Source organism: Physella acuta, unplaced genomic scaffold, assembly GCF_028476545.2.
Source record: "Physella acuta isolate Inbredline_101_S28 unplaced genomic scaffold, ASM2847654v3 ptg001162l, whole genome shotgun sequence".
In the NCBI taxonomy this organism is placed as follows: Eukaryota; Metazoa; Mollusca; class Gastropoda; family Physidae; genus Physella; species Physella acuta.
In genome coordinates this window covers 288,137-303,694 of record NW_026732679.1, presented here as the reverse complement: position 1 = coordinate 303,694, position 15,558 = coordinate 288,137, and the positions used below count along the sequence as shown (strand labels likewise).

At 34.8% G+C, this 15,558-nt stretch overlaps 1 protein-coding gene across 1 annotated transcript in view; it reads right to left on the bottom strand.

The window, feature by feature from the left end:
- Window positions 1-338: 338 nt before the first annotated feature.
- The window catches only part of LOC131956575 (uncharacterized), a 29,072-nt gene continuing 13,852 nt past the window's right edge, over window positions 339-15,558 (bottom strand). Inside the window, exons 9-14 of the mRNA XM_059321095.1 lie at window positions 5,981-6,188; window positions 5,221-5,481; window positions 2,862-2,975; window positions 1,549-1,617; window positions 1,208-1,334; window positions 339-593 (exon numbers count right to left, since the gene is read on the bottom strand). Coding sequence (XP_059177078.1) covers window positions 420-593; window positions 1,208-1,334; window positions 1,549-1,617; window positions 2,862-2,975; window positions 5,221-5,481; window positions 5,981-6,188 — 953 coding nt within the window. The 3' untranslated portion in view covers window positions 339-419. The remainder of the gene's footprint in view (window positions 594-1,207; window positions 1,335-1,548; window positions 1,618-2,861; window positions 2,976-5,220; window positions 5,482-5,980; window positions 6,189-15,558) is intronic.

Below are 15,558 nucleotides of genomic sequence, written 5' to 3'. Positions count from 1 at the left end.
GGGGGGGGGGGAATAACCCCCCCCCCCATAGACCCCTTGGTATATATAAAAAGTATGAGGGGGTGTGCAAATCGAAAGTTTGAGGGGGGTGCAAATCGAAAGTTTGAGGGAGGGGGGGTGCAAATCGAAAGTTTGAGGGGGGTGCAAATCGAAAGTTTGAGGGGGGGGGGGGGTGCAAATCGAAAGTTTGTCCCCGGGTAAAAATTGGAACCCCCCCTTGAGACGATCCTGGCTACGCCACTGCCCCCAAAGACCCCCAATCAGGGTTTAGGGATTATTTACATATTTTATATTATAGATTTATAAAAAAAAAGTAAAAAAAGTATTTTATACTGCTTTCTTTTATTCAATAAATCAAATCAATGATGTTAGTGTTAATATCGTGATGTGATTTCATCAGTCAATAAAACAAATTAGTTCTAATCTTCATAACGTGCTCTAATTCCAACTTGTTTCTCGGCCAAAACTCCAGTGCTGAAGTGAATGTATACAGGCCCACAGCAAAAAGACGCGTCCTTCACCTTGAGCGTCCCTAGTCCAGGACGTTGTAGTGGTTTTCGTCCTTGTCGGTCAGTTGTGGCAACTATCCTCACCTATAAATAGACGTGACAACTATCCTCACCTATAAATAGACGTGACAACTATCCTCACCTATAAATAGACGTGACAACTATCCTCACCTATAAATAGACGTGACAACTATCCTCACCTATAAATAGACGTGACAACTATCCTCACCTATAAATAGACGAGACAACTATCCTCACCTATAAATAGACGTGACAACTATCCTAAACTATAAATAGACGTGACAACTATCAAACAGAATCCTACATAACCTATTGTTCACGAACAAAAATCACTATCTTTTTTAGCTCTTGCCAAAGACACACTGGGCAGATGAAGTAGTGTTCATCTGTTTCAATGACGGTATGTGAATGGATAGTGTGGTGAGTACTATGCTAAACCGCCTTGGCTTCCCTAACGTGAGTCAGGTACACATTAAAGCTGGGTGGGCTCAGGCACGTTCTAAAGCCTTTAATCCGAACTTGAGACCAACCACACCGTCCACACATGAGAATTTAAAAATGGTTGTCGATTTTTTACCACAAAAGTCAACTTTACAAAATGAAACAACACAGTAAAAATAATTTATTCGAATTTTTTTTTTTGCATGTGTCATGTGATGATGTAAATGAACTTTTACCATTGTTGGTTTTGTGGTGACAACAATAAACGTATGATTAGCGTCGCGCAGATGAAAGAAAGGACGGCGTCGACAGGAAACTGTGACCTTAGTGAGTTCTGCGGTGTTAAGTATTTTCACTGGCATCCTGTATATTACATAAGATTATTCGATTGACATCATATAATTTTTTATGTATGTATTTGTGCATAACAAAATTTGTTCGAGCGATTTTGTCAATTTTAAAGTAATGATTTAGGTTAAACACTTTTGAGTGTAAGTAACAGATACTATCAAAAACTGGATTTGAAATTTGTTAACTTCTAATGTACTCACATAAATATTAAAATGTATAGACTCACTCTTCAATAGGACATAACAGGGTTGTATTAAAACCAACTGTTTTGAAAAAGCGTTCAATTTCATACATGCTAAAAATAGAAAAATAACACGAATATTATTTAACGTTTTTTTTACTTTCTCGTATATACGAAGTATAGAGAAAGTATTGTAATCGTGCACAAAAATCACTTGAAATTTTAACAATTTTCACCGTATTACACCTCAGTCCTTCATCACATCCGAAGTATAGAGGACTTATTTTAATCGGGCAAAAATTATCAATCCAGATGTATCAAAATTAAGAGGTTTTGTGCGTAATCCAGTCTGAAAAACTGGGCTTTGCAACTCTGTCCGTATGTCTGTGTGTGTGTGTGTCTGTGTGTCTGTCCGTGTGTAAACACGATTACTTGAGTACCGTTACAGCTAGGTTGATGAAATTTCATATATAAGTAGTTTATCAAAATCGTAGATCCGTATCAACTTTTGAGCGATTTCCGAGAACCGGAAGTGGTACTTTTTCTACTTTGAATTTTTAAAAAGCCTATAACTTGAGTATTATTTCACATAGATAAATGAAATTTCACACATAAGTTAAAGATCTAATTCTCTACCTTCTGTTAAATTTTGAGTAATTTCCATTGACCGGAAGTAGTAATTTACGCTACTTCCGATTTCTCAAAAAACTAATGTAAATTTTTAAAGTACTAATAATATTGCGCACTATTAAACACTCTTTTATTTAGCGTTCACTTGGTGTGCAATTCATTTGTCTACGAGATTTTATTCTATTTTTAAAACTTTAAGTATTTAAAATTGATTAAAAATCATGTCTATAGCCCGAGTTCCCATCCCCTGTTGTTTTTTATAAGAATATTCGAGAAAGTTTAGGGGAGATCACTCCCGGTTTATTTTAAATCAATTTCATATTGATCCATATTTTATTTTACCAATGCCAAATTTTTTTTTAATTTTAGGGGGTGGGGGGGGGGTATTGGCGGGGGTGTTTGTTTGAAGACTGGCTGCGAAAGCATTATCGTGAGGAACATTTAACTTGGAGTGAATTTTAATTTTACTTTTAATTTTTCTTTATATACTGTTAACTGTAAACTATGAAAGATTGGTAGTTTTAACACTAAAATGTATTTAGCAGTGTAGGTAGTGGTGTACCGAGAACGTGGTTGTTGGGATTATGTCAAACCTATAAAAAGTAGGATGTGGGGGAATTAGTCTCAGTGCCACTGTGACCTGTGTGGCCAGTGCAGCCGACAGACTGTTTTACAAAACGTAAATTTATTGTGTATATTTCCTTAATATTTTCATACAAAATACTTACTCCAAGCCAACGAAATGTGCTGCATGAATCACTTTACAGGACACCTCTTCGTACGTGTCTATTTCGTTAAGACCGATCAAATCATTTGTCTTCAAAAGTGTTTCCATTGTCGCTCTTGAAAAACAAAATTTACACTGGAAAATGCATGAACGTGAACATTGGCAGAGCAATCAAAACCGAACGATCAACGACACGCCTTGCACTGTCGATAGACAAACTGACCGACGGAGAGATAGAAGAAGACGGGTGGACAGAAAGACAGAAATACTAAATAGAAAAATACCGCTGTATGCCCTTACCAGTGTGGTACAACTATTTAACCACGGGCAGGGGCGTAGGGACGTGGGTGGGGTGTACAAATGTCTCCGGGCGCCGACCTTTGGGGCGCCAAAATAAGCTCATTTTAGCTGCTATTTTGAATTATAATTTTTAAAAAAATATATGGGGGGGGAGGGGGCAAATTGAAAGTTTTCCCCGGGCGCCCCCTAATGTCTAGGGGCCGTCGGGCTATTGAATTTTAAAGTAAACAAATCTGGAAATTCGATTTTAACAGAATGTTGTTTAAAGAAGTAAAATGTACTTGGAATCATAAACTTGTTATCGAAACGGAAGTCATTATACTGAAAAAGAAATACTTTTTTTTCTATCTGAAACTCCAGCCATTGAAATTACTGACGCTTTCTAAAAAATATTTTTGAATGTACTATTATGTGTGTACTGTACAGAGATCTAGCCTATAATATGTTGTGAAACAAAAAAATATATACATTTAAGAACGTAACAAGTGGATGGCATAGCAAACAAGGTAATAGTTTGAGACGCTAAAACAAGTTGAAAGTAAAGTCTACAGTAGACTGTGTATTGCTAATCTGCGGTAGTTCTATTTTTTATTTTTTTTCTTAAGCACCGCCATAGGGGTCGTCCATAAATGACGTCACACTCGTAGGTGGGAGGGGGGTCCGTAATTTTGTGACGGTGTGAGATGAGGGGCAGGGGGGTTCAGATGGTGCGACGTCACACTTTTGCATTATAGAAAAGCAATGTTAGAAAACGAATTATAGACGTTATTTCGCGCTTTGAAAACTGTTTTAATAAATTGCAATAGGAATTGATTAAAATACTCTATCTTGACAGAGTTCAGGCAAAATTTGGAAAAATACCGATGTTTTCAGAAAAATTCACCTGCAGTTTTGAGGGGGGTTGTAGGCTGAGGTGTGACGTCATTTTTTTTTTGGGGGGGGGGGGGGGGTCTGGCTTTTTGTGACGATGTATGACGGAGGGGGGGAGGTAAAAATCTTTTTGAAATGCGTGACGTCATTTATGGATGACCCCCATATACAAAAGTGTACTAGATTGTGCATAGTGCGTCACGGTTTAAACGTATAACTTATATTAACGTTTGGAAGAAACATGGATTTTGTATTACATAAATTGCAAACAGCTTTATGTATGGTATAATAAATGTTTATTCTCTTATAAAAATAAAATTTGAAATATGTGTACGCCTCTGCATTAAAGAGTGTAACTATTTCCCCGACATTTGATTGCTAAGCTTAATTTTTGTTTAAAATATGAAAAAAAATGAAAGTGTAAAATTATTTTTACAAGATAAGAAATTCGGTCGTGTTCTTATTTGTGATGAGTGTTGTTGTGTTTTGTGCTTTTGTTTTTGCAAGCACGACTATGCAGTGAGTATATACTTCAAATCATATAGCGGTCAAAAAAATATACAGCGTGAAAGCTTTGTATGTGTAATGGTTTCTTGTGTTATGTTTATATTTTATGCTTTTTTGTTATTTATATTATTAATTTTAAATACATTTCCTTTTTAAACTATGTATGTATTTTTTTTTAAATAATAATTAAGATAAGTAATTGCTTTTTAGTTTGATTGGTACAAATGTTTTAAAAGGAGCTTATGGGCACCTATTTAACTATTTAAAAAAGGGAAACAAGTCATGGAAGTGTTTTGAAAGTCATCCTATCGTTCACACTACAGTTTATGGTTTAAAAACCAAGGGAAAAAGAATATACAAGAGCGTGAATGGTATTTATAGAATAAAGATAATTCAACTGCAGTAGCCGTATTCTTTTTACAAAACATCCATCAAGTCAAAAGCGCAAGAAAATATTTTTTTTTCAACTATAAAAAATTGGTTATGGTTGGCTGTGGGCCCCTAAACGGCGTGCCCCCCCCCCTTCCCGCATTGCGGGGTCTGGCGGCAATGTAGTTCCGCCCTTGATATATACATAAATTATCTGGACTTATCCCATTCCCCCAAACCCAAAAATGTTTGAGTACCCCCTGGAGTAAGGTACAGGGGGCCCATTGCCAATCAGTTACGCCACTGGTCATTACCTGATCCCCCAAAACTTAGCCATGCGGTAGAAGACCCTTGTGAAAACTCCTCCATTGTAGTGTCCAGTTTCATCATGAAGCGCATCTTTCAAGCCCTGCATCCCTGGCAACTCCAATGACCTTAGGCCGGAATAGTCTTTCGTTATCACAGTAGCGAGTCTCCATTCAAACATCCCGAATATGTAGAACTCCGCAGTTTTACCAAGAAAGTCACCAAAGGCTTCAGCGTAGCCATCCCGGGCTATGCTGTCCCTTGTCATGCTGCCAGAGAAATAAAATGACTACAATGTTTATCTCAACAAAATACATACGTTCAGTGCAAAAATCTTACGAAAATTATAATATGTTACATACTTTAACAATAGGGCTGGTAAGTAGGTTACCAACCAGTTCTATGGCTCATGCAGGTTTTATTGAGCCGTAGAACTGGTTGGTGACCTACTTACAAACCCTATTATGATTGGTATCTTGCGGATTAGGACCACTTTGTGATAAGTTATTTTTCAATCTAAATACGTGGCACTAATATACATAGTTCATACAAGAACTTGAGAACGAACTATAAGTGTTTATCGTCAATTGATAATTATAAATTTAAACAAACAACAGTGTCCAGTTGAAGAATATATATATACATATATATATATATATATATATATATATATATATATATATATATATATATATATATATATATATATATATATATATATAAGATTATTAAGTTCTTATGTAATGACTTGATGAAAACAAAACTTACTGCCCAGGGATCTGGTTATTTTTAACGAGAATCATGTGTCCCAATTCATGTGCCACTACGTCTGCTGCTGTGGCAAATGACGTCTTATTACCTCTCCCGTCACCGAAATAAAGTATGTTGTCCATCATGTGAGCATTAGGAATGTTCCGCCCGTAGTGTACACGCACCTGTATGGGTGGGTCCTGTAGTTTTGTGTAGTTAAACCACTCTGTGAGGGAGGTGTTAACACTTTAACAGCTAGGATTTTTCTTGGTTCAGATTTATATTTAAACAATTGGTGTGAGTTAAGAAGGAGCAAAACTTGTTTGGTCCGGTGTCTTTCTAGACACCCTTTCATTGATTATGTTACCACGCCTTATATTTATACAATTTGTTACTTACGTATATATTCATTATACCTACACTAATTCGGTAATACAAAATGAGCATTGGCAAAAAAGCGGCCCTCTACTAATGGTTATATGTTAAAGGGTATTTAATTTCTTGTTTTAGAATCCATGTAGAAAAATATGTATTTGTCTATTTTGTTTATTTCAACTGTATAATGTATTTCAAAAATATATTTTGGCCCCCTATTCTAATCCAAGTATAGCTTCTAAGGACGACAAACCGGTTGCAAAACGTACCTACCTCACTTTGTGTATGTCTAGTATAACACATTTCTTGTAGCGTTTAAAAAGGATGTTAATAAAAATAACAAAACAATTGAGATTTTAGCAATCTATTGTTAGACGTTCACCCACCTTCCAGCATCTGTTGAGTTTGGGTGGCGTAGAAGAAAGCGTCCAGCAGGGGTGATATGGATGCACTGGGACCGTCTAGGTAAGGTTTGCTGCAGTCGTATTCAAGGGGGTCTAACTTCTTGTCAGCTTCCCAAAGACTAACACCCCTGATGTCCACTCCTATGTTTCGGTTTAGTAAAAAATAATTTTTAGCAAGTGAAATTTTATAAGCAATAGCGTACGCAGGAGGGAAGGGGGGGGGGGGGGCGCATTGAGAAGCTGTTGCCTTTTTCTGCGAAGTGGCGCCATTTTGGAAACTTATTTTTAAAAAACATATTTTCAAGAATTTTTTTGTTATTGTAATAAATATCCATCCTGAAACGACAACAGACTAATCTGTCTAAACATGTTTAAGAAAATGTAATGATTTTAAGAATATTAATAAACTAAACTTTTTTAAAAATTAGTTGAAAAAAATGCTTATCTTTCAATAAGATTAAAGTGGAGATTCAGTTTAATCCTTTTATTTTGTAGACTTTAAAAGTAAAGATCTTTAAAAATTAATTTATATGGCCTATATTTTCAAAACGATCTTCACAACTTAATATATCAGTGTAAATGTTTTAGATAAATATTACCTTCCACGTATTTGTTTCTTAAAATGCACCTTTGTTTGTCATTTGAAAACAAGACCAGCAAACAAAATGGTTTCCTGCCGAAGAAGATCGGTCCCATGTATGTGCTGCCTCCTATACCAAACGCATGATTTTCGCAAGGACCCCCGAATGGAGCTAAATAATTTATTTACATAAATAAAACAATTTTAACCAAATTCATTTTAAAGTACTCTAAGTGGTTGACAATTATTTGGTATGAATGTTTAATGACGGTAAAAATGCTAACAAATTTTCATAAAATTATTTTGCGAATTCACTTAAAGCTAATACAATCTGTTTTTATATTAAGTATATAGTGTATTCAAAAGCAGTTGAGTCTAGTTTTTAGTAATATGATAATAATTTGAAGTTATATTTTGACAAATGAAAATCAGATTTTTATTAAAAGTCTGGCTTTACTGAAGTATTTAAAGAAAAAATAAACTAATGATTTAAGCTATAAATACATACTTGTCTCATGGCTGACTTTATTGACGCGATGATAGCACTTATCAATTGTGTAGATCATTCTGTGAAGTAAAATATTAAGAATTTTAGCAACCTAAGTGTACTTTCCCAAATTTTAATTTCAGGTAAAATTCAATCAATAATATGATTTAAACTGTAAATGGATTTGATTGACTAAAAGTTTTCTAAAATTGTTTATGGTAAAACTGTTAAATGCAATACTTAATTACTTAAATTTATCAAATTAATTTCATCATTAGATTTTTATGTCCACAATGGCTCATTATAGCATGTTAGATTGTTTTTTAAATTTCTCTAAATTTCAGCATAATTTGCGTCAATAAAAAAAACTGTAGCTTAATATGTTCTATCTATTAGCAGTATTAAATGTGTAACATGATTAAACTTATTCAGCAGCTGATCTCAAGACTAGCAGACGACTCCCCCACTACACCACGCTACAATACAGATAAAGGTGAGAGAAAAACCTACTTGATAAATCCACCAGATGTATACTTGTAAAGGTAATACTCAACCTCCTGTGAATCATCACCAGTTACCCTCTCAGCCTGGCCTGCTAGTTCAAAATACTCGTGCTCAATGCTGATTAGAAATGGACAGAAAATCAAGGAATTTTTTCAGACAATGGATGAGGGAGGGGGCATTTAACAGTTTCAGGGGGTCGGGGTACACACATCAAATTTATTTTCGGGTTGAGTTGTGCTGACGCTGGATAAAATATATTTTCTATATAAGATTTAACCTGAGAGGTGGAGGGGGGGGGGGGAGGGAGGGTGAGTTGACTTGCTGTAAAGGGTCCGAAGACGTGCATGACATAAAATCTGCATAGCATTTAAAAAAAAGGTGGATTTTTTAATTAAGTGGAGCAAAATCAATAACTTTTATAATTTAGATAAATAAGTTTAACAATTTGACCACAAAAAAAAATTGTAACGAGCTTTACTACGAACATCAAAACATACTAAAATATTGAATGAAGAATTTTTATAAACTAATCAAAAGATTGATATGCGTACACAGTGACTCAAAAATTTTAACAAATATTTGCAAATTAGTTTAATTTAAATACTTTTTAGTTCTAAAAAAACAATATTGTAGAAAGACAGATGCGGTAGAAAACAAAACCACGACTAAACCCGAGTATAACTAAAATCCTTTACCGTTTAATAAGTATCACTGCTCTTTCCCGTGACAATGTGCATATCTTTTCAGATTTTTTTCTAAGTTGACTTTTTACTTGAATTTTTGTTTCATTATTTTTCACAACGTCGCTAAATCTGTCTTGTAATGCATCGTCATTTTTCGTTCCATTATTTCGTATGTCAGATGCATCTTTCTGCTTTAAGACTTCTAAGACATCAGTCTGTTTGTCAATGTCGTGGCTGACATTTAGAACCAACGTGTGACGTGTGAGAGACATAGTTTTATTATCATGAATCCTTCCAACACGTCTCAGTAACGTCCAAATAGGTGGGACAGGAGAGTGTTGTACACCGCCCTTGAATGTAAAGTAAATTATGCTATAATAATACAAATTATCTTTTTCTTAAAACGACAAGGCTAAATATTTTAATTAATATTCTCACACAACACAAAAATTATTTTTAGAAACATTAAAACCCTTTTTAAATTTACAATGTAATACTAAATAGACAGCAAAAAAAAGGCTTAGCAATTTGTCATCTACAAAATTGAATTTTAGACTAAGCCGGAACTAATCACCCTCAACCTTCACTACAACAAACCTTTTCGTTTCTGTTACCTCCTGCATTTGTAAACAATGACACATTTACTTCTTCACGTGGTTCCTCCTTACTCAACTGAAGCGGTAAACTTAATACGTTGTGAGTCAAAATGGCAACCAGTAACGCCACCTTTGGAGAAACAGCTACAGACGTCATTTCTTTCGGATAAGACAAACATTATAGAGTCTCTGTGTGAAGATAAATTGTATATTATACACAATTTTACTGTTTTGCTAAGTCTTTAACGTACGCGTATACAAAATATGTTTAAATGAACCAAGACTTAAGAATCGATTTTCTTACAAGCTCCTTTTGTTAACGCCATTATAATCGATGATGTAATTTAATGAATCCTCATACAATAGCAAAGAGCAGAACGTATTAAATACGTGTTGTTAGGTGTGTTAGCTTTGGCTTTTCTGTAACACTTTGAAGGTGCGTAATATGTAATTCAGATTTTTAGTTATTATCAGAGATAAAATATATATATTGTATGTGTGTGTATGTGTGTGTGTGTGTGAGAGAGAGAGAGAGAGAGAGAGGGAGAGAGAGAGAGCTCTAGATTGGCGTGACCGGAGCGGTAGAGCGCTAGGCTACTAACCCGAAAATCTCGAGTTCGAATTCGGATCCGAGGCAGTAGAGCGCTCCTGAGTCCACCCAGCTCTGATGGGTACCTGGCTTTTGTCAGGGAGAGTAAAAGCGGCGGATCAAAGTGCTAACCGAACCTTCCCTTCATTTGCAGTGGTCCAATTCATCTGCCAATGGATCGCAGTGTATAAAGAGGATCCTTACTTTACTATAAAGATGGAGATTGTGTATTGTAGTTTACACAGCACAGTAAGGGGAGGGGAGGGATAGCGACGCATTGTTGTAGTACTTACACAACACATTTGAAAAAAAATCAGTGTATTCAACATAAATATTAATTTAGTAGTGCTATGTGGCTCAGGTACTCGGAGGGTTTTAAAACAAACAAACAGATATCAACGACGATTGCTAAAGACAAGATGGCTTGACAGAATCTTGAATGACCACGCGTGGAAGAACGAAAGTCAACAGCAAACATCGCAATGTAGACTTTATATGTAGGCTTTATATGTAGGCTTTGTATTGGTCTCGACTGGAAAAGAAAAATCGGCAAGCCTAAATAAGCATTGAGAAGGCCTGTATTAAGGACATGTGGGGGGGGGGGGGGTGGGGGGCTCAACCAAAGAGAGATTGCGACTGAGAACATTTGTGCATTAGATCTTTGTCCTGATATATTTTTTCATAAGATCTATTGTCCTTGAAATAGTTTGTGCCTGTTATTTATTTTTAAATAAAAGTTTTCCGTGTAATCTCCTGCCCTGGGATCTTTTAACATGAGATCATTTGTCCTAAGATCATCTGTCCTGTCACCCATAAACAGAGTCCGGTGGAGAGGTTTAGCTGCAACGTTTTGCTCCTCAGGGGCTCCGCAGAATTAGGTCACTCAGTTTATTTTTAAACCACAGGTCACGTGTCAAGCCTCTCTCAGCACGCCTCGAGATGTGTTAGAAATATATGGGTCATTTAATAAAAGGTTCATGTTGTGTTGTCCCTTTCTATTTTAGTTGACGTTAGAGGTTTATAATAATTGGGACTATTTTTTTTCGCCTCAGACATGTAATTTACAGCGTCAGTTTGCCCTGCATGTTCGCTTTAGTATTACAGTTTTCATCATCGGCATGTGAGGACTGATACTGATTTACAATAGTAATATTTCTTTCTTACTTGAAGCAAATAATATAATGTAATAATTAGGGCTCTATCGTATTTTCAATCAATATTTTTAAAAATTGTGTGCGTTCTTTGTCAATACTGCTTTCTTAAAACACATCAGTTACATGAATTTATATAAGTCTTCGAGTGATGTAATTTCAACAATAAAAAAAACGAAATATATTGAAGTCAACCTTCTATTTCAACAATCATAAAAATAGATCTAATCTTGATAACGTGCTATAACTTCAACAATCATCAAAAATTGATCTAATCTTGATAACGTGCTATAACTTCAACAATCATAAAAAATAGATTTAATCTTGATAACGTGCTATAACATCAACAATCATAAAAAATAGATCTAATCTTGATAACGTGCTATAACTTCAACAATCATAAAAACTATATCTAATCTTGATAACGTGCTATAACTTCAACAATCATAAAAACTATATCTAATCTTGATAACGTGCCAAAACTTCAACTTGTTTCTCTGCCAAAACTCCAGTACTGAAGTGAATGTACACGTGTCCACAGCAAAAAGACGTCTTTAGCGTCCCTAGTCCAGGACGTTGTATTGGTTGTCGCCCTTGCCGGTCAGCTGTGGCAAGTATCCTCACCTATAAATAGACGTGACGAATATCCTTAGTTATAAATAGACATGACGAATATCCTTAATTATAAATAGACGTGACGAATATCCTTAATTATAAATAGACGTGACGAATATCCTTAGTTATAAATAGACATGACGAATATCCTTAATCATAAATAGACATGACGAATATCCTAAATCATAAATAGACGTTACGAATATCCTTAGTTATAAATAGTGTCCAACATAGCTTAAAGTTTAAGATACACATATTACAAACTCAAAAGTAGATTATTTTAACCATTGGAGTAAAATGTAAACGAAAAACAAAACAATAAAAACAAAAATAATATGCATTGATTTCCGAATTACGGTTGTCATGTGACCATATATTTACCATTGTTGGTTTAGTGGTTACAACAGTAAACTTATGATTGGACTCAAGCAGTTGAAAGAAAGGACGGCGTCGACTGGAAACTGTGATCTTGGTGAGTTCTGCGACGTTTAGTATGGTCACTTGCATCCTGTGTATGACATGAGATGATTCGATTGATATCGCAAAATTTATTTACACTTGCATCCTGTGTATGATATAGGAAGACTCAATTGACATCACAAAATGTATTTACACTTGCATCCTGTGTATGACATGAGATGATTCGATTGATATCTCAACATTTGGCTTAGTGTTTTAGGTAGATGTGTTGTGTTTTGTGAATTAATAAAAACATTTAGGTAAAAACGTTTAAAAAAAACAACTGAATTTGATATCTGTACAACAAATTTTGTACAAATATAAATTTTAAAACGTAAAAAAAAAACAACTTACCGCTCAATAGGGCACAACAGAGATGTATTTAGACCAACAGTTTTAAAAAAGTGTTCAATTTCATACATGCTATAAAATAGAAATAAAAAAGACAATTTTGTTTAATATTTTAGAAAGCATTATTATATGGGTCCTAATTTTATTTTACCAATGCTAACAATGTAAAATTAGCTCAATTAAGAGCAGCTCAGTTTAATTTAGTTAGATTTTGTTTCAACTTATAGTTGATATTTTGTGCAATGGAAAAGGTTGAGAGGAAATAATAAAATGAAACTAAAGTTTTGAATCACATGTTGTCACATAAATGTGCTGATGTGAGATTGAAGGTATGGACGTCCACGTTCCGTCAACACCACCTCAACCAGAAGCATCAACAACTTTTTGGTATGAGAAGAGGATGTCTTTAGAGAGAGGGTGTTTGACTAGAGCGTTGCAGAGGCGTAGCGACCCATTCCGGCACCCAGGGTGAACTATCAATTTTGCACCTCCGTTCCCCCATTTATATAATTATTCACATTGGCTAAAAGCCCCCAACCCCTTTTCGTAAAATTATCCATATTGGCAGACCCCCCCCCCCCCCCAGTCATGGTCCCTTAATGTTTTTTATGTTGGTGTTGAATAGCTGATGTAGAGAACATTTAAATTATTCCGCAAAGCTAAGTAACATTGTATTAACATTTTTTTCCTACCCATTAAGGCCCCCCCCCCCCCTAAGGTCGGCGCCCGGGGTGACCGCCTCACCCGCCTTCCCCTAGCTACTCCTCTGGAGCGTTGGTGGGTCTAGCTGTGAAAGCATTACCGCGTAAAGAAAATTGATTTAAATTGGAAATTAATTATTTTAACTCATTTTTAGCGTCTCATATGCTGTGAATTTTTTTTTTACATATTATTGTGTCAAACTGAGAAAAGTATGGCCTTCTGGTAGTTTTAACAGTAAAATGTATTTGACAAAGTACGTAATGGTATACTGAGAACGTTTTTGTCGGAAGTTGGTGTGAGCCAAAACTGTATAAAAGTATAGTGTGGTTAGCTTAGTATCAGCGTGGTTTTGTGTGGTACTTTACAGCTTACAATACCTTTTTCCAAAAAGTTAATTTTGTGTATTATTACTTAATATATACATTAAAAATACTTACTCCAAACCAACGAAATATCCGGCATGAATAACGTTACAGCACACTTGTTCGTACGTGTTTATTTCGCCAATGCTAATCAATTCATTTGTCTTCAAAAGTGTTTCCATTGTTGCTCTTAAAAAAAACAAAATTTACACTGGCAACTATATCAGCTTGAGATTGATGAAACAATAAAAAAACAAACGACCAAAGGACTGACTGGCCGACCAACAAACTGACCGACGAACAAATTGCTGTATATGGGCGGACGGTCGGACTAATACAAAAAGACAGATATAGTATATACAGTCTGTATTACAGTTGGAAAATCTCCTTACCTGATCCCCCAAAACTTAGCCATGCGGTAGAAGACCCTTGTTAAAACTCCTCCATTGTAGTGTCCACTTTTTGTATGAAGCGCATCTTTCACGTCCTGCATTGGGGGCAAATCTAATGATCGTAGGCCGGAATAGTCTTTCGTTATCCAAGTACCGAGTTTCCATTCAAACATCCCGAATATGTAGAACTCCACAGTTTTACCAAGCAAGTCACCAAATGCTTCACCGTAGCCACCTCGGGCTGCGTTCTTCTTTAATAAGCTGACAGAGAAATAAAATTATGTCAATGCTCATTTAAAAATAATATATTCAATGCAAGTATATTAAGGAAATATTATATTTATTGTACAAACTTTTACGACTATTATCTTGCAGAGTGGGATCGGTTATTTTATAAGTGATTACATATAGAAGGCTCTAGTATAGATATTTCATTCAATGACTCTTTGAAGGAACTCCTCAAGTACAATGTCAATAGAAAAATATAAAACTATACGAAAAACATATTCTAGTTCATTGAAAATCCTTGTTTTTATCGATATATACTTGACACATTATTAGAACAGAAAATCAAGTAAATCAGGAGAGTTTATTTAGCTGAATACAAGCGTTTACATTTGTGCATGGGTAAAGAAAACTAAATACAAAAATTATGGCTGATAACTGACAGAGGTAACAACGTATACTAAGATATACATTAAAAACAAATCGTCTACACAATCCGTTAAATTTTCAGTTTCATAATTGATGTGCACAAACAAGGTGCAGTCTTAAGGATAAATTGTAAAATGGGTAAAAAAAGAAAAACTTCTATATTTTGGCTATTTGAAAAGGCTACTGATAATGTATGCACTTTTTCCGTATTCCTTTTTAACATTTTATACAAAACTGCATCTCAATATTGATAAAACGTGAGTGATCTTCTCTAAACTTTCTCGTATATTCTTATATAACACTACGGGAATGGCAACTCGAAGCAAAGACATGCTTTTAAAACAGTTTTTACATACTTTTCAGCGATTTCCGATAACCCGAAGTGGAACTTATTCTACTTTTGTTTTTTTCAAAACTCTATAACTTCGATAGATAGACGAAATTTTACATATAAGTAAAAGATCTAATTATCTGCCTTCTTTTAAGTTTTGAGAATATATATATATATATATATATATATATATATATATATATATATATATATATATATATATATATATATATATATATATATATATATCCTTTATACATTAGATACCTATAATTAATAAAGAGCTTATGATAAAAACAAAACTTACCGCCAAGGGATCTTGTTATGTTTGTCGAGAATCATATGTCCCAGTTCGTGTCCT